At 52.5% G+C, this 21,752-nt stretch overlaps 6 protein-coding genes across 6 annotated transcripts; 4 read left to right on the top strand and 2 right to left on the bottom strand.

Annotated features, from left to right (window-relative positions):
- Nucleotides 1-120: 120 nt before the first annotated feature.
- COCCADRAFT_42382 (uncharacterized protein) lies at nucleotides 121-2,584 on the top strand (the record flags this gene model as incomplete). Its single annotated transcript, XM_007714092.1, has 2 exons — nucleotides 121-1,994; nucleotides 2,044-2,584. Coding segments are annotated over 2 exons (2,415 nt in total), but the record flags the coding sequence as incomplete, so codon positions are not given.
- Nucleotides 2,585-4,547: 1,963 nt separating this feature from the next.
- Nucleotides 4,548-5,931, top strand: COCCADRAFT_26262 (uncharacterized protein; the record flags this gene model as incomplete). The annotated part of the gene is made up of 2 exons (XM_007714083.1): nucleotides 4,548-4,606; nucleotides 4,656-5,931. The coding sequence occupies 2 exons, from the start codon at nucleotides 4,548-4,550 to the stop codon at nucleotides 5,929-5,931; spliced, it is 1,335 nt and encodes a 444-aa protein (XP_007712273.1).
- Nucleotides 5,932-6,339: 408 nt separating this feature from the next.
- On the bottom strand, nucleotides 6,340-6,702 carry COCCADRAFT_96194 (uncharacterized protein; the record flags this gene model as incomplete). The annotated part of the gene is made up of 1 exon (XM_007714091.1): nucleotides 6,340-6,702. A coding segment is annotated over one exon (363 nt), but the record flags the coding sequence as incomplete, so codon positions are not given.
- On the top strand, nucleotides 6,698-8,211 carry COCCADRAFT_96120 (uncharacterized protein; the record flags this gene model as incomplete). The annotated part of the gene is made up of 2 exons (XM_007714090.1): nucleotides 6,698-7,907; nucleotides 7,961-8,211. 2 exons carry the CDS (start codon nucleotides 6,698-6,700, stop codon nucleotides 8,209-8,211), a joined length of 1,461 nt encoding a protein of 486 aa, XP_007712280.1.
- Nucleotides 8,212-9,681: 1,470 nt separating this feature from the next.
- COCCADRAFT_5033 (uncharacterized protein) lies at nucleotides 9,682-16,959 on the top strand (the record flags this gene model as incomplete). The annotated part of the gene is made up of 1 exon (XM_007714077.1): nucleotides 9,682-16,959. The coding sequence occupies one exon, from the start codon at nucleotides 9,682-9,684 to the stop codon at nucleotides 16,957-16,959; it is 7,278 nt and encodes a 2,425-aa protein (XP_007712267.1).
- Nucleotides 16,960-19,605: 2,646 nt separating this feature from the next.
- COCCADRAFT_96085 (uncharacterized protein) lies at nucleotides 19,606-21,336 on the bottom strand (the record flags this gene model as incomplete). The annotated part of the gene is made up of 4 exons (XM_007714089.1): nucleotides 19,606-20,944; nucleotides 20,995-21,122; nucleotides 21,181-21,216; nucleotides 21,274-21,336. 4 exons carry the CDS (start codon nucleotides 21,334-21,336, stop codon nucleotides 19,606-19,608), a joined length of 1,566 nt encoding a protein of 521 aa, XP_007712279.1.
- Between the last annotated feature and the right edge of the window lie 416 nt (nucleotides 21,337-21,752).

The raw sequence follows: 21,752 nt of genomic DNA, 5'->3' as shown, positions 1-21,752 counted from the left end.
CGGACATACCAGCACCCACACCTGCTGATCACCTCGCTGCAGCGCTCCCACCAGGGATTCTGAGCGCTCTCCTCGCCTTACCAGTCCGACTTTAGCCGAGACACAGACAGAAAATTCGCAATGGCATCGACATTTTCATATGCGCAAGCCGCAAAAGGCATTTCCACGCCAACGAGCACGAGCAAGCCAGCATCCGGCTCTGCTACTCCAGCCAAGGACGTAAGCAGCGTCTCTGGTCCAGACGCTACCGCCTCGCCAGCCAACTGGGCTGAAGACGTCGAGGCAGAGTCGCATTCCGAGCAAGCCCCAGTAGCCCGTGAGGCGCGCACAGAGCAGCCCGCTTCTGTTGCCCCAAAATCTTCACAGCCTGCAGATGCCTCGAATGTATCTTCACCAGACCTCGGCGCCTCGGCCTCGTCCTCGTCCACCGTGACCAAGGATGATGATGTTTCTTCAGTACCAAACACGGCTTCTGAGTCCACCACTTGGGATAACAAGTCTCAAGCCTCTACCTCTGTGGACAAATCGGTTGAGCCGGTTGAAAAGACATCGGAGAAGGTCAAGAAGGGCAAGAATGCAGTTGCCAAGGCCCTTCATGAGGCACCCGTCCCGACCGTCAACCCATGGAAGATTCGAGCTGATGAGATGAAGTCAAAGGCGCAGAAGGCTGCTCCTTCACCTGTTCTGAACGGTGCTTCGCAAGGACCAAACGGAGTTGCTGCGAAGAAAGACTCAGCACCTCATGACAAGGCTGTCAACGGCGAGAGCCGGAATAAGAGCCGGAACGAAGGTGCTACAGGTCGAAAAGACTTCAAGGGCGACGCTGAGACTCGAAACGGTGCCAAGGGCAGGTTCTCTGACAAGGACACAAAATCGACGTCGAGTGTGCTCCCCCCACCACCGCACCGTGACCAGGAGTCATGGCCAACACCAGATACCGCTATTGACGAGGAGCGTAAGAAAGCTCAAGAGAAGGGCGACAAGCCAGAGAAAGAACGCAAGGACGGTACTCCTACTAGCAAGCAGGAATGGGTGAAAATCCCATACACCCCCTCTGTTGTGTTCAACACACCTTTGCCTAACGCTGCGAATGCGAGAAGAGGTGGCAGACCTGGAGGACGCGGTGCAGCGCAGACTGGTGGTAGACCTGCTGGCTTGAGCAATGGTACCGAGCAGCTTGAGAAGGACGGCTCGGCACCAAATGGTGAACAAACCAAGGCTGCTGCACAAGACGCTTCTGTCAAGACTAAGCGCACTGGTAATGCGGCATCCCCGACTTTGAAGAACCAGCTTCCAACAGCCAATGGAGACGGCGCTGTAAAGGCGCATGGTAACGGAGCTACAGAGTCTGAAGCAAACGCAAAGGGCTCAACGCCGTCGTCCCAAGCACCACACCAAAATGGCGCCTACCCCCGCCAGTATCCTAACAAGCCCCACAAGGGCAGGCGAGGCGATTTTCATGGCGCTGGAGAGCGCAGAAAGGACGGTACGTCGTCGCCCACTAAGGATGGTGTCTGGGCACCTGCTGGAACGCAGGCCGATGCTTCTGCAGATGGTGAACGTCGTGCGCCCGCTCAACAAGACGGCCCACACGGTCATTCGAAGCGTTTTAGTTCGTTCTCCAGCGGGCGTGAACGCGGCCGTGGAGGCCGTGGAGCTCGTGGCGGCTATGCAAACAACCACCATTTCACCAACGGACATTCTTCGACGAGCTTTCCCTTGGGTCCGAGATCACCTACGACTTTTGTGCCTGAGAGTAACGCCTTCTTCCCAGCCTCCCAGGGCAAGTACGGCCGCAACAGCCACCGGTCACAGTCACTCTCTACTGACCCCTACCGCTTCCCGTCTTACCAGAATGGATATCCAGTCGCTCCCTTGCAGACATCCCATGACATGTATTCCTATGGAATGGTCCAGCCGATGAGTGCTGCTTCACCGTTCAGCCCATATGGGTTTGATCAGTCCTATCTCTTCTCATTGCTCACTACCCAAGTGTAAGTCTTCCTTGATCATCTCGTTCAGTTTTTACTAACACGATACAAGGGAGTATTACTTTTCTGTCGATAACCTGCTCAAAGACATGTACCTACGTCGTCATATGGACTCCCAAGGATTTGTTTCTCTCGATTTCATCGCTAATTTCAACCGTATCAAGCACTTGTCACCCGATCTTGATCTGATCAAGGCCGTCTGCCAGCAGTCCAAGTCCATTGAATACCGCACTGGTGAGGATGGTCAGGACCGCCTGCGTCGTAAAGACGGTTGGGCACAGTGGGTGCTTGACATGGCGGAGCGTGATCCCTCGGCGCAGAATGAGGGCCCTAAGGAGCTCAAGCAGCCTCAATTCACACACCCCGCAGGCTTTGACCCCTCGAGCATTTCCCAGTGGCAAACAATGTCACCCGGATTTCCTATGGCTCCTTATGGGCCCGATGGTGCATACCCTCAGATGAATGGATTTCACCCCGTTGCTCAAGATGCTGGACTAGCGCCTACAGAAGCTGTAGTGAACGGTGCGCCTGTGGAAGAGGCTAATGGTACCGCCATTTCGACCGGTCAGCCAGTCGAGAGCTCAACAAAGGCTGTGAGTGCAGAACCCGATTCATTTTTTGATTGGCAACTTGGCGGCTTGGCTGTGATTGTGCGCAAGCAAGTTCAGAAGCAACAAGCATCGCCTGTTTTATTTCCACGAACATTTTCTAATGGATCCATCGATAGTAAAAATGGCGCGCCGGGCGAACTGAATAAGTCGATCGCATGTCAACTCAAAGCCGACGACGCTAGCTCTCTCAACGGGTAAGTCGGCGCCTCAACCGTTCCCGCTGCACAAATGCTAGCGGTTTCCGCATCCTCTATTTTTTTGATTCGCTCAAACGCTGCAAAGCATCGAGATCAACACCCTGCCCTCGACGTTACCATTCGCTACAAAACTGTGTCTGAGGTTAAAGCTAATGTCCAGAGTAGTAGTGTCGAACAGTGCTCACCACAATCGACTTCTCCTTCAGTTCGGCTTTACTGGGTCAAGGACCAAGACCGCCCAGTGTATTCCATTCCTTCTGGTTCCTCGCATGAGTCGTATTATCATCTTCGGTCAAAGGCTCTCCGCAAGCGCTCACGAGCCTCTTTTGGCATCACTCCTTATGATATGAACGTTCTTTACCAATTCTGGTCACATTTCCTGATTCGGAATTTCAACCAATCAATGTACGATGAATTCCGCTATCTGGCTCTTCAAGATGCCGCCTGCAGGGGTACGGATGTCGGAATCTTGAATTTGATCAAGTTTTACAGCAAGTCTTTACTGTCGCCTTACGAAGCGATCCGGTGGCGAGTAGCTTCTGACTACGTCGAGCTGATCAAGTCCGAGGACGGATGTCGTGCTTTCGACCAATTACAATTGGCCGTCCGCAATGGTGGCATCGATCCGGAGAGTTGGAAGCGCATCAGAGACTTACTTGATGCTGAGGCATTGGCTCGATTGACATCATGACTGTCTGATTGTATCTGATGACCTCGCCAGGGTCATGCAGGACGAGCAAGGGATGGTGTTTCTCAATGCTTGCTCCTCAAGCTGTGGTCTCGTTGCTTCCAACTGTCCTTGCGAATTCTCGAGTTCTTTATACATTAACAAAAAGTTCATGTTCTGGCGTTTTCATACGGTCGGCGGTCCGTCACATGTTTTCCGATAGACCCCTTTTGCACACAGTTTTTGGCTTTCCCTTAATGTTCACACGATTATTTCCCAGCACGATACGAAATACCCTTCAACGGATCTGGTTCACCCTCTTCTCCTGGATCTACGGGCTTTGTACGGAGGCTCTATAGCATTGAAAGCTGGCGTACTGTGTGGTTGTTTTTCTTGCATTTCATCAGCCCCGCATACAAGCCCCAGAAGGCGTGTTTCTCCCCTCCGACATCGCGGCACCGATCTCTTCATTTCCTTATGTGCGGGTGTGGGTTTCCAAACCCCATCACCCCCTAGAGCAAAGTTTGTAAAAGGTGGTTTGCGAGGCCTGGATGAGTAGGCTTCCGCTTTGTAAAAGTACGAAATGGAAGATTTTAGCCCAATTGTCTCACGCGTGCAGAAAAATATGAAGTCCAGGTCCTTCGGGCGCATCTAATGTTCCGCAGGTAAGGCATAAGGGTGCAATGGCTGTTGCCTGTCGCTGGCTATTCGGGCCCTTGAAGTACCCGACCGTAAAGCTGCACCATGTTCCCATGACTCACTCAAGATCCTTGGATATGAGGCCGAAATGCATCAGAGTGTTTTCTGGTATAGAAGAGAAATTATTAAAGGATGACTATGACAGCTGCCCGTACTGTCTTCAAAGATATTTATACTCATGGATAGTTGATTATCATGGAATATTTGGGAAGAAGACAAGTCAGCGAGTGAGGTGGCATGTGACCATCGTCATGACGGCTCGGCGTTTCAGACGATCAGCCCCAATGGCGGTGGCGACATTTGCCCTGCGCCTCATTAACGTTGTCTTCCCCACACTTCAGGGACTCACCACCCTCTCCCCTCTTGGTAACACAAACACACGATGGCACCGGCCGCGGTGCATCTGCATAGACTGGTGGTTAAGAACGCGAAAGCGTTCAAGTGAGTTTCTTCTTATCTTGCAAGGCAACCACGTACTGACCGATACAAGGGCCGCCTGGAAACATGCAGCGAAACTCGTACAGAAACAGTTACCTGAATCCGCACGACCTGCGGATGCAGTTCTTCAACCTATACTCGCTCGAAACGCTCCAAAGCATCCTCTACACCGAATTGCCTACCTCAAGCAAAGCAAGGGCCGATGGTACACTACCCATAGCCTTATTGGCGCCGCCGTTAGACGATTCACTACTGCGGCTGCACGCAACTCGGGTGTGAAGTATGACAAGGCTTCGTTCCCGAAGTCCCGTATTGGGAGTATCGTCATGGCACAGGCTGGCCGTGCGCCCTTTGCGTCTACCCTTCGCCCTAACCTCACGGGTGGTGCCTTGGGACGAACCGCGGGTGGTTATGGATGGGGCTCCGGCAGGACCGGAGGCGCTCGATACTTCTCGCATGGTCCTGCTGCGCCTGCTCAGGTCATCAACAATGTCTCTCAAGCTGTGCGCGCTTTTCTCGTCGGTGGACAAAAGGCCCAGTTTGATGGCGTAAATCCCCACAACGGCGAGAAGCGCTTCAAGACTGTCTCGGCACTTCAAGATCAAGTCAACCGCACTCTGAACAAGGTTCCCAAGACTAGCCCCGGTTCTTACATCAGCTTCAACATCAATCCTACTGTCACTGCTCTTACTCCCCTCAAGGCTGTCAAGGGCTTTGCTACCTTCGCTCAGGAGAAGGAGACCCTTAACACTGAGGGCCTCTTGGACACTCTCTCTGTCGACTTCTCGCGTGCTGTCAAGGAACTGGCTGCAGTCTTGAAAGACTTGCAACGGTTGGCTGCACTAGGAGATTTACCTATCACGTACGAAGATTCGGCATTGAAGGTACATTTCCCCGGCTGTGATGCGCAAACGGTAGAAACGATATGCAATGACTTTGGGGTCTCGCGGGGCGTAGTGCATGAGGACGAAAGCTTCAACAAGTTTGTAGGATCTGACGTAGCGTTACTCTTCCCGTTCGCACCGAGCCAGACGCCTTCAGAATGTTCCTTCTACCAGAAGCCTGTTGCCGACCGCCAGCATATACAACCCAACATCGACTGGGCAAATATGCTTTCACCCTCTGTGACAGATTCAGAAGGCTTTGCAACCCCATCGGAACACAGCTACGACCAGCTGGATGACTTTATCACTGAGCCCAACCCATGGCAATCAGTCTCATCGCCTTCCGGGTACGAGAGCTTGCATACGAGTGAAGCCGAGGACATGGACCTGGAAGCAAGCATGGAGTTTCCGGAACGATACACGCCTCTTTGCGAGGTGAGATAGCCGTTTGTCGAAGGGAAAGCGGTGAATGACTGATGACATATCTTTTTTTTTGGCTTAGACTGCTAACATGGGCGTTGACACCCACCTGCTTGGTTTCCTTTGTACCTGATAAACCCAAATACCTACAATCAATATAAACATTTCTTTAGTTGAATGCTTGCAAGCATGTTTTCCTACTGTTACAAATTCACAAATATGTATACGAGCTCAACAGCAAAAGTCACTAGCCAATACCATGGCTATAGGGCGGAAGAGTGACATGCATGTGCAAACGGCCGGATGCCCAGTCCCGGATATGGGAGGGGTTCTTTTTTATTCCCGGTTAATAACGTAACCGAAGCGGCCGGTGCTTCTCCACTTTTTTACTGTATACAGGTAGGTTTATGCAAACGGATTTGAAGGAAGCTGCTATGACTCGATTGTTCTTTCTGTTCTCGTAGCGTCATCATGAAAGCTACTTCCTTCTTCTTTCTCTTCTTCTAGCAATTGGCAACACTGAGGGGGTTCTTTTTTTCTTTCTGGAGCAATTGACCAGTGCAATACGAATAATCGACGAGTAGGAGTGGATTCTTTTTTTTTCGGAAGAGGGCCGAAACGGCGGCGAATCTTGGTTGCAGGGTCGATTATTCCCGGGTGCCGAGGCGGTAAGGGAAAAATAAAACGCTTCAAGGAGGAGAGCGAGTCGGGAACGAAGACGAGAAAGAAAGGGGTTTTTTTTTTAAAAAAAGAGAGAGTAAGGGGATTTGAAAAGGAAAAGGGGGCAGAAATGACGGAAAAGAGACGGAGTAACGATGATGCAGGGGGATCGGGAGTCGAAATTCACATCAACAACGGCGATATTACCACGGCTCTGCAAAACGGGGTAGTACAGGAAAAGCCAGAAGAAGAAGGCGTCACAACCACAGCATTGGAGACAAGAGGAGAAGACGAACCCCCCAACGGCGGCTACGGCTGGATCTGCGTGGCCGCCATCGCCACACTAAACGGCCACACCTGGGGTCTCAACTCCTCCTACGGCGTCTTCCTCGCACACTACCTCTCTCACAACATCTTTCCAGGCGCAACAGCCTTGCAATACGCCTTCGTGGGCGGCCTCTCCATCTCGCAAGCTCTCATCGTTTCCCCCGTCGCCACTCTAACCACACGCTGCTTCGGCACGCGCACCACGCTGCTAATCGGCGTAGCGCTCGAAACAATCTCGTTTATCGGTGCGAGCTTCGCGTCGCGTATTTGGCATTTATTCTTAACCCAGGGCATTTGTTTTGGGTGGGGGATTGGGTTTTTGTTCGTGGGGTCCGTGGGGATTACGCCGCAGTGGTTTAGTACGCGTAGGTCGCTGGCGAATGGGTGTTCGGCGGCGGGATCGGGGTTGGGTGGGTTGGTGTATTCGCTTGCTGCTCAGGCCATGATTCGGAGTGTAGGCTTGCCGTGGGCGTTTCGCACGCTGGGGCTTGTGGCATTTGTGGTGAATACGGCTTGTGCGTTATTGATTCGTGATCGGAATAAGGCGATTGGGAGTCGGCAGATTGGATTTGATCATCGGCTTTTTCGCAAGATGCAATTTGTGGGGTTGTTGGCGTTTGGGTTCTTGTCCATGCTGGGGTATGTGGTTTTGTTGTTTTCGCTGCCGAATTATGCGAGGACGGTGGGGTTGAGTGCGCAGCAAGGGAGTGTTATTGGGGCTATATTCAACTTGGGGCAGGCGATTGGGAGACCGCCGATTGGGTACTTTTCGGATTCCATTGGCAGGTTGAATATGGCGAGTAGTATGACCTTCTTGAGTGGCCTGTTTTGTCTGGTCATATGGATGTTTGCAAAGAGCTTTGGGGTGCTCGTCTTTTACAGCCTGGTGGGTGGAATGGTAGCGGGGACGTATTGGGCTGTGGCGGGTCCTATCACGACGGAAGTTATGGGATTGAAGGATCTGCCGAGTGCGTTGAGTATCACTTGGTTGGTACTAGTCTTGCCTACTACTTGTAAGTCTGCCCTCTTTCTTTCCAAGGGAAACTTGACTAACGATGATGGCTAGTCTCCGAAGCCATTGGTCTGGAAATTGTCAAGTTCAATGGCGGCTCTTATACTGGTGCTATCATGTTTACCGGTTGGATGTATATTGGTGCGGCCGTCTTCTTGTGGCTGGTGCGAGCGTGGAAGATTGGCGAGGATGAAGAGCTGACGGCTGGGGCTGAGAAGAATGATGATGGCTCTGCAGCTGGCGTCGGGACTGCTAAAGCAAAAAGTCCTTTTGTAACGAGGGTATTCATGATTAGAAAGGCCTGATTCATCTGGGGTGTAGGAAAAAGGAGTCATGTATGTATGTATTTCCATAGTTGCCCCAGCGTGGGCAAGGCTTGTTTTTTTCCTTTGATGCGGGCTTGGATGTCCACATTGTACAGATGGTGAGCTGGGAGGGAAGAGGAGCCCGCATTTGATACATGGGAATCTGCAAAAAAAAGTGCTTTTGTGTCTGAGCATGTTCCAGAGGAGGTGGAGGTTTAGGCGCCAAGGCACTCAGCGCCCAAACGATACTTTGGTTGGAATAAAAAGCAAATACGCAGTACTAAGAACGCGAGTCTTTGGTAGCACCGTCAGCGGCCCAGGTATCCTTGCATGGCAGCACTAGCTCCCGTCGCCGTCTTACCACTAGCCGGGTCCCCTATTTGAGCGCCGATTAAAGGATGCTGGTCGTGGCTGAAGAGGAGCTCGAGATAGTCGCTAGAATCAATGGTCAGACGGTGTATCTGGTGGTGCCGATGGCGAAAAAAAGTGAAGCAACTGGAGGGGTCGAGGATGAGGTTGGAGCCCATTGCCCACTGCCCAGTCGTTCGCTCCCAAATGCCCGCTGACGCACAGTAGTCATGCCGTTCGGGCACGTGATTGGCCGCAATAGTGCAAAGTGCCAAAGTCCCCTGCTGCTGGGACACGTCTAATTGTCCTAGTGGCCACGGGATGACCTCAAGACGCGTCGTGACTTTTTTGTTGCTGGGTTGTGGGCCGGGACGGGACGGGTTGTATCCAACTTGGTGTGTTTGTATATACTTACTGTGTTGTAGTATATCGTAGTGTAAGTGCACACTCGCATGAAGCCAGCCGGTGTTGCTGACTCCTTCAGCAACGCGCATTTGTGCTAATTACCGGGCGCAATATAAGTATAGAATGGCACGGACGAGGCTTTGCAGGCGTCGGGGCGCGTTCATCACATGTGGGTTGGGTTGGGTGGGCCGCCGATTGGCCCCTGATGCGACTGTGCCAACTGGCACTCCGCCCGCTAAGTCGAGCCTGGCCTTAGTCTCGTCGCTCTCCTGTTCTCCTCTGTCCGTGTCCGCACTTTCGTCGACGACGAACTTTGGCACGCCTTCGACTGCCATTCTTCTTCTTCTGCTTCTTCTTCTTCATCCGTCGTCTGCCTGCTGCCACGGGATGTTCTCTTCTCCTGTAGTCTCCAGACCCGCTCTTGCCCACCTCATGTCATTCTTTTAGCAGCTTCCTTGCTCAGTCTCCCTTTCCTTGTTCCATATACCTAATCATACTGCCTCCACTCCACCTTCGCCCCTCCTGCGCTCGAGACTCTCCCCGGTACGCGTTCCTCTGCCCCGGGCAATCGACCGCCGCCCCATAGCGCACTTGGGCCCATTGTTTCAACGCGTTTGGATTCGGGGAGAAAAGACGAAGAAAAATAAAATCACAAAAACAGCAGCAGTGGCAGCTCGCTCGAGTTGCGGGAACGCTTGGAAGAGAGAGATCCCTTGAATGCAAGCTAGACGGACGCCCTCCCCTTCGCTGCCGCCGCCCTCGTCTCCCCCAACAGCCCCCCACTACCTAGGCGAGCCCTCGTCTCCCTCCGACGACCGTGAACCAGTCTCGCCGACTTGGACTGCCCCATCCCCGTCTCGCACGCTAGGGCATTCGAGCCCAGAGCTGCCTCTTCTTCCCTCCTTCTCCGTACTAGGCAATCACCCCCGCACACCATCCACCGCTGCGAGGCGCGAGCGAACCGACACTTCGTACTACACGGCAAGCTGGGGCAGTCCGTACCGACACCCTCCGCCAACTTTCGACCTTGGCCGTCAAGTCTCGGCTAATTTTGGCAGCGACGACTTTGACGAGGAACCGTCCGGTCTCCAGTTTGGCCTTGACCATCTGCTCCCGTCGCGACTAGATCTCGAGGCCGACTCGCCCAACAGGTTCAACCTCGAGCATCTCATCCCCTCCTTGGACCGCAACGTATCGCCTAACCGCTTTACGCTCGAGCATCTAATTCGATCTCGCCTGCCCAACCTCGACCCTCTGGCAAGAGAAGAACGGGCATCCGGCAGCACTCCTCGCCCATCCGATTCGAACCCTACATCGGAAGAGTGGGTTCAGCGGTTTCTCGAGGAGCGTTGGAACCGCGAGACAAACGACTGGCGGAGCAACGACAGTGACACTGAAGGATCAGCGGACGATCAGGACATACCATTCGTTCCCCCACCGAAGCGAGGCCACCAAGCCAGGAACAAAAACAAGACACTGAACCAGCAGGACTTCTGGCGCCACTTCAGCAAGGACCAGAAGGAAGCATTGGGCAAAATGATGGCCTCCAAGTACGCAGAAGCTGAGCCCGCGGGTTCCCAAAGGCAAACTTCAGGCTCCCAGACAAATGGACACAGCGTATCGGGCGAGAAGACGCCCGTTCCAACACCTTCAAAAGCAACCAAGTCAGCCAACGAGACTCCCACCAAGATGGGCAATGGTGATGCCGCAAAGCTACCAAACCAGGAACTATCGACAAGCAGGCCAGCCTCTACTACCCAGGCAAGCTCGCTCCTTGCACCCCCAAGTGCTGCGCCTGCGCACCCGAGAATGCGTAAGAAGGTGATTGTGAAAGGCAAGGGTTGCATCATCTCTATACCGCGCGATATTCCTAGAGGCAACCCGGGTTATCCCCCTAAGCCAATGAGTGAAGAAACCGTCAACGCGAAGCTCAGGCAACTCGAGCAGCAAGGTTACGACATTCGGGGCTTCAGTACCGGCGGCCAGGAGACACACAACAGAGCCATCTGGCCAACAGAAGCTGATGTACAAGCAGAGCGTGCCAATTCGGGTTCGAAATTCCGAGTACGCGTGTCCAAGGAATCTGAATGGAAAGACTACCAGAACTCTTTGCTCGAGGCAAAGCTTGCAGCTCTCGGTGTCAGCATCGGTGGCGAGGAAGACATTGCCCTTCCTCTTTCACGCCAGACATCCTCGCAACAGCATCCAGGAACGGTCTTCTCTCCACCTCTGCCTACTTCATCTGCTGGTAGTGCCCGTATGGCCAGACCTGGCAGCATCGCATCGATTGGCTTCCCATACGTCCCATCTCCTGGACACATGTCACGGCAGTCAATTGCCTCTCCTGCGGCTTTTGGAAACCCTCGTGCAAACATGCATATGCATCGTCATTCCACTTTTGGATCGCCTGCCAACTTCGCTCAGCATGGTTATTCACCTTCGGGCACATGGTCACCAAGTGGTTACTTCAATGCTCAGGATGGTCGCACCGCATCTCCTGCTCTTGCATTGAACCGTCCAGACCTGGCTGAGCTCATCTCGCCCCGCTCGCCATTTGGTATGGGCCAGCAGATGCCTATCACGCCGACGCAGAGACACGATTTCCAGCTACAGATGCAAATGCAACAGCAGCAGCTCCAGGCTCAGCTTCTCCAACAGCAGCAGCAACAGCAGCAGCAACAGGTCCTTGGTATGCGACCCGCATCCACGCTTGCTGAAGTACCTGAGGATGAGGATGAGGAAGATGAAGTACCACCCATGAAGCACGCCACTCAAACAAAGACTGAGATTGCTGTGCCCACTCCCCGCGGTCATCGTCACAACATTAGCGAGAACCTTGAACGCGAGGCAGCTAACGAAGAGTATCACTTGGAAGAGGCTATTGACAAGCAGTTTGCTGAAGGTGGAGATTTCAGCACCGAGCCAGAGACTAATGCCCCATTGAAGCATTCCAATGCAGTGGCCAAACCCAAATGGGAGGATTCTCGACCAATTTTGCATCAGCCTCAGCCACACAGCAGGACTCACTCGCTCGCACAAGCGCAGAACCCCGTCTCCTTTTCGTTCCCAGCACAACAGACACCTGCTTCCGACAGCGATGGTGCGCGTACGAACCTTTCAGAAAACACCAATCCCAGTTTGGAAGATGGCGAGGTCCGCAGCGCCGACCAGGGCTCTGTGCAGCATTCCAAGGCGCCCTCGCAAGTCAGCAATTCTTGGAAAGACAACAAGTTTGCCTTCAAGCCTGCATCCTCCACGCACAGCAAGCATACCTCGCGCTCTTCCATTTCGAAGCTCAATGTCGAAGCCAAGGAGTTCAAGTTCAACCCGGCAGCGTCCTTCAGCCCTGGATCCTTCTCGTCCGGCTTCAGCTTCGCACCCGCCGTCAAGCCACCTGCGGAGCAAAGTGTCCATCAGACAAACAAGACGAGCATGGATGGAATGGCGAACTTCAACGCCTCTGCGCCCACATTCAAGCCAGATGCACCCACGTTCAAGCCCGACGCCCCTGCGTTCAAGCCTACTTCAAATGGCTTCGACTTCTCAAGTCCGCCATCATTCAAGCCCGATGCACCTGTGTTCAGTCCTGGAGGGTCTAAATTTGATGCCAACAAGCCCGCTCCTGCACCAACGAGCTTCTCCTCCAAGATCTTTGGAGATGTCAACATTTCTGCTAATGACATCATCAAGCCAGCCACCCGCTCCAAAGCAGTTCCCATTGTCAGGCCGGATAACACGCGTCAGTCAACGCCCAAAGAGCAGGAAGACCGTGTGGATGAGGCTGGCCGACCCATGCAAGCTGATGGTCGCGAGAAACGTGTGCGTCGTGATCGCGCTGACGGTGACGATGTGCCCAAGTTTGCACTTCAGCCAATCCTCGCCTCGCAGCCTTTGGCGGAAGTCAAGGAGCCCAACGCTATTACCGTGGATGCCAAGGTTCCACGAGCGAGCCCTGTTGAAGACAAGGAGAACCGCTCGCCCGACAGCAAGCAGGCCAAGATCAAGTCAAAGACCCCGTCACCGCTGCCACAGCAGCAGGATACAAGGCCGTTTGAGCCTATTTCCCCTGCTCCCGGAAGTGAGCAAGGTGCAGACGATGAGACGGCTCATGCCAGTGACATACCTACTCCCACCACTGAGGAACCCGAGCCAACGACCAAGAAACATAGCCACAAGAGCACCCTCTCTGCCAATGCCAAGCCGTTCGAGTTCAAACCTCAGCTCAGCAACGCTGGCTACGATTTCGGTTTCCACGTTACAAAGCCTTCTCAAGTCAAGGAACCTGCGAAGGCTCGGTTGTCGCCTGCAAGGATTGCTAGCAGGAGCCCAGCAACTACTTACCGCCCCAGTGATGACGGTTCGTTCAAGACGGCCATGGAGTCTGGCAGACAGTCGCGTTACCCTGAGAACGAGAGCGTTGATTTCGACAATATCGGTGAGGCTTCGTTCAACGACATTGATGCAGTCATGAAGCATATGGACGGAGAGGGCTCAGACTTTGGCGTCGAGCGTGACGAGACATCTTGGGACCACTCCTCTCCCCAGAGGACGCCACACGTGTTTGAGCGCCACGACCTGCAGCCAAACTTCAAGTTGCGCAGTGACGCACCTAGCCCCAGCCCCCGCAGGGGATTTATTCCCGGTCCCGCAGCATCAACGCTGGATCCATTTGACAGCGAGAGGGCTGCGCTTTCATACCAGTCTCCTGTACGTGAGGTGAACAACGTGGATGACGGACATCTCAGCGACTGGGATGATGATGGCCTTTTGAGCGAGGACGAGAACAAGCTCCAGACGCGCAGTGGCTTCTTCGACAAACATGTTGATGAGCTTATGGGCCGTCTCCTGCAAGACCGTCTTAGCCCGCTGCAGCAAAACCTGCAAGGTATCCAGCAAGCACTTGTTGCCATGACACAACGCACGCGACGTGGCCGTCGTAGCATGTCTACCAGCGAACGTCTGGACAGCGATGCAGATGATGAAGACGATGAGATTGGTACTGAGGCAGACTACCGCAACAGATCTCGAGGCAAAGACAAGAAGTTCGAAAAGATCAGGTCGATCGTCATGGACGCACTTGAGGTGCACCAATCACAGATCACGTCGTTACCGGTGCCGGTACCAGTAGCGGAGCCAATCATCCCTGAGAAAATCAGGGACATTGTCACCGATGTCATCACACAACATCAGCCACCTGTGCAACACGTTGAACCTATTTCTGTTGACCAGATTCGCGCCATTGTTCAGGATGCCATTGCTTCGAGCAAGACAGCGCCAGAATATCCCACCGATGCTCTCAAGGCCGAAGACGTCCGATCCATTCTTGCCGACATGCTCGCGTCTCATGCCCCTCAGCCTGTGAGACCTGACGACATCAGGTCCATTGTCATGGAGGCGTTCAAGACTCACGCTCCTCAGCCATTGCCCGCACCTGTTCCCGAGCAGATCTGGCCAGATGACCTCAAGGCCATTGTCGCAGAAGCGATTGCATCTTCTCACACCCCGCCTCCACCTGCACACACTACGGATTCTGTCCAGCCGGATATGATCCGCTCCATCGTAACCGAAGCATTGGCATCTCAGAAGCCTGCCGCCACTCTAGAGGCACCTGTCAATATTCCACAGCCATCGCTTGAGATGTCTGAGATGTACCAGATTATTGGTAGCCTCAAGGCTTCTATTGCGCAGACCACTAGTCATCACCTGCAAGCTGAAGACGTTCGTGAGCTCATCGATGATGCTTTCAAGCGTCAGAACATGGAGACTGCGAAGCTCGAGGAGTCCAAGGCTATCCAAGAGAGGGATACACGCATCGCCGACCTTGAGGACATGCTCAAGGAGGCTACCCTTCGCTTTGATACCGAAGCCGAAGCGCGCAAGGCTCTTGAGGCCCGTGAAGTTGACTCTGCTCGCCTTCTTAAGGTTACTGAAGAAGAGCTTACCCTGCTTCAGCAAGCTGCTCGTGACGATGAGAGGAAGATCCGTTCTCTGACCGAAGAGCGTGATGATCTTCGCCGTAGCTTCGATACTCTCAAGAGTAACGAAGATGTATTCCGAGACAGGATTTCTACTCTTGACGGCGAGAACGAGCGACTCAAGCTTACAAACATTGCTTTGGAAAGCTCTGAAGAGGACCTCAAGAAGAAGCTGGATTCTGTTACTGCTGAGAATGAGGCTCTGACATTTACGCTGGAAGAGCACCGCCTCTCTGCCAACAAGTGGCGTAGCGACCTTCAGGTAGCTCACGAAGAAGCAGAACAGCTCCGCAAGGCTATCGGCGAGTCACGTTTCCAGGCTGAAGAAGCCACTCGTGTCCGTGAGTCTATGCGCGTCAAGTTTGAGAAACTTCAGCAAGATATGGTTGCTGCCTCTCAGCAGGTTGCAGCCGAACGCGCTCAATGGCAGAAGAACGAGGAGGCATCTGCAAGCAAGTATGAGGTTCTCAGCGCACGTATTGAGGCTGAAGGTCGCACACGCGAGCGTCTTGAGAGAGAGCTCGAGCGCCTTGAGACTCAGGAGCGTGAGGGTATGAAGCTCAGGTTCCACCTTGAACAGACCCAGAAGCACAACTCCAGGCTAGAAGAGACTATCCAACAGCTGAGGAAGGAAACCGTGGAGCACCAGAGGAACGCTGAGCGCTACGAGCGCGATATGCGCGAAGCGAGGGATGCTGCTCATGTTGAGATCCGCCGCACCCGTGTGCTCATGGAGGCCGATATCGATGCCGCCAACAACCAGGTCAACATTGTTCGCCACGAGCTCGAGAGCGAAATCAACCGTGTCCGTGCCGAGCTGGATCAAGTTCGCATGGACGCAGATACCGCCAAGGAGAAGCACGAGCTTGACTTGGAGGCAGCCTCTGATGCCAAGAAGCAAGCGGTTCAAGAAGCGATCGAGAAACAGAGACTCAGCATGCAAGAACAGCAGCGTGCGTTTGAGCGTCAACTTGCACACGTCAAGCACGAGCATGCTCGTGCTCTCGAGTTTGCACGCGAAGACAAGGATCGCGCTGAGGCCTTCCACAATGACAAGCTTGCTTTGGCCGACTCCAAGCTCGACCACTTTAAGGACAAGATCTCCCTGTTGGAAGAGAAGCTACAGGTTGCAAAGGAAGCTGCTAATGCTGCGGTTGCCGCTGCTTCCAAGTCACCAACCTCTTCTTCCTTTGGTCTAAGCAGCTCTGACAAGATTTCTACCCAAGCACTGCGCGAATCCATTGCTGTTCTACAGGAGCAACTGCAAGAGCGCGAAGGACGTATTGAGTCGCTTGAGCAGCAACTTGAGGAGGTTGATACCGAGGCACCAGCCAAGCTCAAGGAACGCGAAACCGAGATCAACTGGCTACGTGAGCTCCTTGGTGTACGTGTGGACGACCTGAACGACCTCATCACCGCTTTGGCCCAGCCAACCTTTGATCGCGAAACTGTTCGTGATGCCGCAATCCGTATCCGTACAAACTTGCAGATGGAGCAGTCGGAGAAGGAGCGCCTCATTTCTGGCGGACAACAGTCCTTCCCCACACTCAGCACGTTGTCCAACTTTGCTTCACCCAAGGCAGTCCAGCTTGCTGCTGCCATTGGCAATTGGCGCAAAGGCCGTGGAGAGGCTACATCCGCTCTTGCGGGAAAGCCTACCACCGCACAACGCACGCAGACACCATCGCGGGCCCAACCTCACTCCGCGCAATCCTTTCTTTCCGGCCTCATGACACCACCAACCTCCAACATGCGCCGTACCCTCGAAGTTCCTTCAGCTTCTCAGCGCCCACAAGACGCTCGCTCCAACTCAATGAGCTCGCACGCGTCAACTGAAGTTGGCTTCCCTGTTCTTGGAAAGCAGCCCCGCACACCACCTCTAATGAGGAAGCAGGCCTATGACCAAGATGCAGATATGGAGCCATGGAGCGAGAGTGGCTTCTACGAAGACGAGAGCGCCATTGAAGAAGGCGAGCTGACGCCTTTGGCGCTCAACTTTGGAAGGGAACTCAGGCAATAAGCCAGTTTCCAACCTGATGCAGACTCAACAAACCTTATTATTTCCTTTGTTCAATTTCCTTTTTCCAGTTTTAGCTCGTTAGGGCGTCCAATCCTTTCTTTACGTATACTTTTGGTTCTCAATTTTCCTTGTGCATGTGCGCAGGAAGAAAGACTGCTGCCACCTATCTCATGTACCTAATGCTTGCTTCTATGCGATTTTCCTATGAACACCATCTTCTTTTTTTGTCGAAAGGCTGGATATTAGAGAGAGATATATACCCCTCAAGACTGCCCCAGATTTTGTTTTATTTTCCTCTAACCCTTTGTTTTTGTAATATCAAATTGTGAGCACGCCCCATTCTTCTACTTTCTTAGTTTCCTATGTTTCTGTAGGAGGTGTCTAGGGATCATGGTAACGGTGCAGAATGGGCCGATCACGGTCTTACTAGATTTACTTAGAGAGTAGGCGTCAGAAATTGAACACCCAATCTTTCTTTTATTACAGACTGAGTGTTTGCATTTGTGAAAGTGACGTGAGTACATGAGGCTCTTTCAAGGGCATCGAGAGTGTTTATGAGCCAGACTTGATGTGTTGGTGGACATGGACAATGCTAAAAATCTATCGCTTTGGTATTAACGTGTATGGCAAGCGAGCGGCGCAGGCAAGCGAGCGGCGCACCCCATCAAACTTGCGCACCTCCTTAAACTAAACATCTAATTACTCAATACCACTACGCTCAAATGGCTTCAGACGAATCAGATATTCAACTTGCTTTCTAATCTCTTAAAAGTAAACAGATTTAAGGGAATCGCCGTGCTGCTGCAGTCTATAATGTAGCCGAAACAACGCTCCGCCGCCGACGCGCTGGCAAGCCTGCCCGACGCGATTGCCAGCCCAACTCAAAGAAGCTGACTAAGCTAGAAGAGGAGGTGATAGTTGATTATATACTTAATCTTAATCTACGTGGATTTGCGCCTACGTATACTGCTGTGCGCGATATGGCTAATAAGCTGCTGGCTGCGCGCGGCGCTGGCCAGGTTGGGTAGAAGTGGCCAGCCAACTTTGTCAAGCGTACAGACAGTCTTGCGACGCGTTTCAATCGGGCTTACGATAGGCAGAGAGCTCTATGTGAAGATCTAGTCTTAATTAAGAGCTAGTTTAAGCTTGTGGAGCAGACGAAGGCCAAGTATGGCATCTGTGACGAGGACATCTACAACTTTGACGAAGCTGGCTTTTTAATGGGCAAGATTACTACTTAGCTTATCGTTACAGCATTAGAGAGAAGAGGTCGGCCAAAGGCTATCCAGCCAGGCGGCAGAGAGTGGGTGACGTTTATCGCTGGGATCAATGCAGCTGGCTGGTCTATCCCACCATTTCTCATCTTTACTGGCAAGCATCACCTGTCTGCCTGGTACGAGGAGGCAGAGATCCCACGTGACTGGGCGATCGCAGTTAGCGATAACGGCTGGACGACTAATGAGCTAGGAGTTGAGTGGCTAAAGCACTTTGTCAAGTATATAGATGGCAAGGTTGTTGGGGCACGCCGGCTGCTTATCCTTGATGGCCATGAGAGCCACCAGTCACTTGAGTTCCAAGAGCTCTGTAAGGAGAACAATATCTACACACTCTGTATGCCACCACACTCATCTCATCTACTCTAGCCTCTTGACGTTGGCTGCTTCTCGCCGTTGAAGCGCTCGTATAGTCGTGAGGTAGAGAGCCTAATACGCAACCACATCAACCATATCACCAAGCTCGAGTTTCTGCCAGCGTTTAAGACAGCCTTTGATCGATCCTTTACACCAACTAATATCTGCTCTACCTTTCGAGGCGCAGGCATTGTTCCTCTTCAGCCAGACGCTGTTCTATCAAAGCTGGACGTGCAGCTACGTACGCCTACTCCACCAGCTGTTCTAGCAGAGGCTCTCTGGCAGGCTCGTACGCCTAGTAACACACGCGAGCTTGAAGCTCAATCGACGCTGATACGTGATCGCGTTCAGCGGCATCAAGACTCATCGCCAGCTTCAATCATTGCGGCAATTAACCAGCTTAAGAAGGGGGCAGAAGTAATGATGCTCTCAGCTGAGCTAATGCGCGATCGAATTGCTACTCTTGAGAGAGCTAATATAGCAGTATCAGAGCGTCGAAAGCGTAAGAAAAAGCGGATACAGAAGCGTGGAGTCCTTACGAAGGGAGCTGGAGAGGATATACTCGCTCAACGCGAGGCCGATGAGCAGATTGCTTGTGAGGAGCGTCAGGGTGGGGAGCGATTAGGTGTCAGCCGCCGGGCTGTAACGCACTGTAGTAGATGCAAAGAGACTGGCCATAACTCACGTACATGTAAGAAAGATACTTTAGATACTAATTGATCTACTGTGTCAATATCTGTTAAAATGATCGATATGTGGTGGAGCTATACGCTTGTAGAGGTGTACAGAGTTGGTGGGGTGCGCCGCTCGCTTGCCATACACGTTACAACGTTTTTGTGCAAAAAGAAAGACCCTTTAATAGTACATGTATGAAGTAAAATTATCCCGTTTAGCTTCCTTGTAAACATATCCCGAAGCTCACCGTATCACATCTCTTCACTTCTTTTCCTCCAACACCCGCATCTGACCCAAACCACATGTCCTCCACAAATGAAGCCCTGACCCATCATACGTCTCACGTCCACAACCACTTCCTACACTTCTTAGTCCCACAAAGACACGGAATAGCGCCCTCGCCCGGCTCATCCATCTCCTCCTCCTCACCCCCATCATCCTTATCCAGATAATCAAACGTAAGTTCCTCGCCCGCCGGGATAAACCTACACGCAAAGAACGCAATATCGTAAATCCTAACATCATGGCGATTATAACTCACCGTATACTGGCGACAATTCGGGTCGCAAGAGTGATTTATGAATTTGGTTGGCCCACCCATGAACTCGCCGTCGACAACATACAGATCCTTATCGTCGAGGCCCTCTGATTCCCTGAATTTATCCAGGGAGTAAAGGTACGAAGCTTTTGATTTGGAGGAGGAAGCGTTTTCACGGCGTTCAGCTTCGGCGTCGGTGATGATTTCGCCACGGTAGGTATCGATGAATTGGCCCTCGTGCAGGTCCTCGGTGCAGCGGAGACCCCAGCCGCGACCGTCAGCGGAGCGAAAGATTTCGACTTCGACTTGCCGACCAAACTGCACGTTTTTGTTGCGGCAGTGGCGCCCGCAGTTGCACTTGTCGTTGCATTCGTAGACTGGGTTGCGCGACTGCAGATAGAATGAAACGAGACAGCCTGTGCGCTCGCGCTTTGTGCCCGCAGCGTAGTACGGAAACCTTTTTGGGAAACCCATGGTTGACAGGCCGTTGGCGAGGGCGTGTTGGTACTCGAGGACTTGAGAGTCTGTGAGGCGTGATTCGTCGACGGCGGCGTACTCGAGACAGTCGCATTTTCTCGTGTATTCGCAGCCGATGTCACGGCCCATGTGCGGCGAGCATGACTGGCAGCCTGTTTGCGTCTCTGGGGGTGCGCGGATGACGCCGGGTCGGAGGATGCAGTCTGAGATGTAGCGGAAGCGGAGGGACGGGGTGGAGGAGTCTACGAGGTTGACTAGTTTGATTGGTTTGCTGTCTTTGCCCGTGACTTTGGAGAGTCGCCGGATGTACTCGTTGCGGATGTAGGCGAGGGCTTTGTCGACGCTGGATCTTTGCGCTGTATGCTTCATATATGGTGTTGGGAAGTTGCTGATGTCAAGCTTTGGTATATCTGGTCTTGTAGATGTACGGCAGAAGATGTATCCATGCTCGTCGGCATCTAGGACGCCGTTGTATACATCAGGTGGAGATGGAGGCGGAGGTGTTGCTGTCGGAGACTGAGAGAACGACGGCGTCTGACCTCCATGTTGTGCTTGGTAAAGGCGAGGATCAAACGGTGAAGAGCGGCGTTCATCCTCCAGGCCACTGTCTGGTGTTTTGCGCTTTTTGGTTGTAGGTTGCACGTGTTCCAGTAATTCCGTAGACCTTAGGTGATATTAGAGACGTCTTCTACGTGAATAAGCTGCACTGCATACTTCTCTCTCACTTCAAGGTAATCTTGGACGTGTTCGAGACATCGCAAGAGTTCTTTGATCGAATGCCAGCTTAGCGGCGCTTGATCTGACGCATCATCGGTGTTCCACCGGACTAGGTATTGTTCGTCCTAGATGTACCCTGTTAGCCAGTTGCGCATAGACCATCTAGGACCAGACATCACTTACATCCTTTTGCACGCGATTTGAGACTATCGAGTGGACCTAATAATAGTAAACTTGTCAGTATATGTTAGGAAACGGGTGTTGGTGTGTGCTCACGCGATCGACGAGGACGCGCCGCCTCGTATAGCCATTTGATGGTATAACGACCATGGACGGCATTCCAGTAGCGGGACTACATCGCGTTAGACATTTCTAGATGTGCAGGGTTTATTTCTAGGATACATCTCGTAGATTGGTATGATTACATCGCATGATGACGTCTAGAGTTACTGTAAGGCAATAGGTAGAGAATAAGCAAACTTACAGGTAATAGAAAGGCTCGCTAAATACTCCTGTTTTAACTCTAGGTATAGCAAATATTAAAATTAATTCTTTTTAGAAGGTGGAAAATGTAGTAGGTGGAGGTTAGAGTTAATTAAAGTGTCTTAGGCAGAAGTGTCGTATGTTTACTAGCGTTTTAATGTGTTCATTTGGATTTATTTCCGCGCTAGTGGCTTAGTCACCCAGCGGATTTATGTCGGCATCAAAATGTATTTTAGTTGTTAGGTAATAAGTAAGTGATTTTGCCTAGAAAA

This window comes from Bipolaris zeicola (genome assembly GCF_000523435.1).
Source record: "Bipolaris zeicola 26-R-13 unplaced genomic scaffold scaffold_74, whole genome shotgun sequence".
Lineage (NCBI taxonomy): Eukaryota > Fungi > Ascomycota > Dothideomycetes > Pleosporales > Pleosporaceae > Bipolaris > Bipolaris zeicola.
The sequence above is the reverse complement of the archived record's forward strand: the minus strand, read 5'-3'. Positions and strand labels throughout refer to the sequence as shown.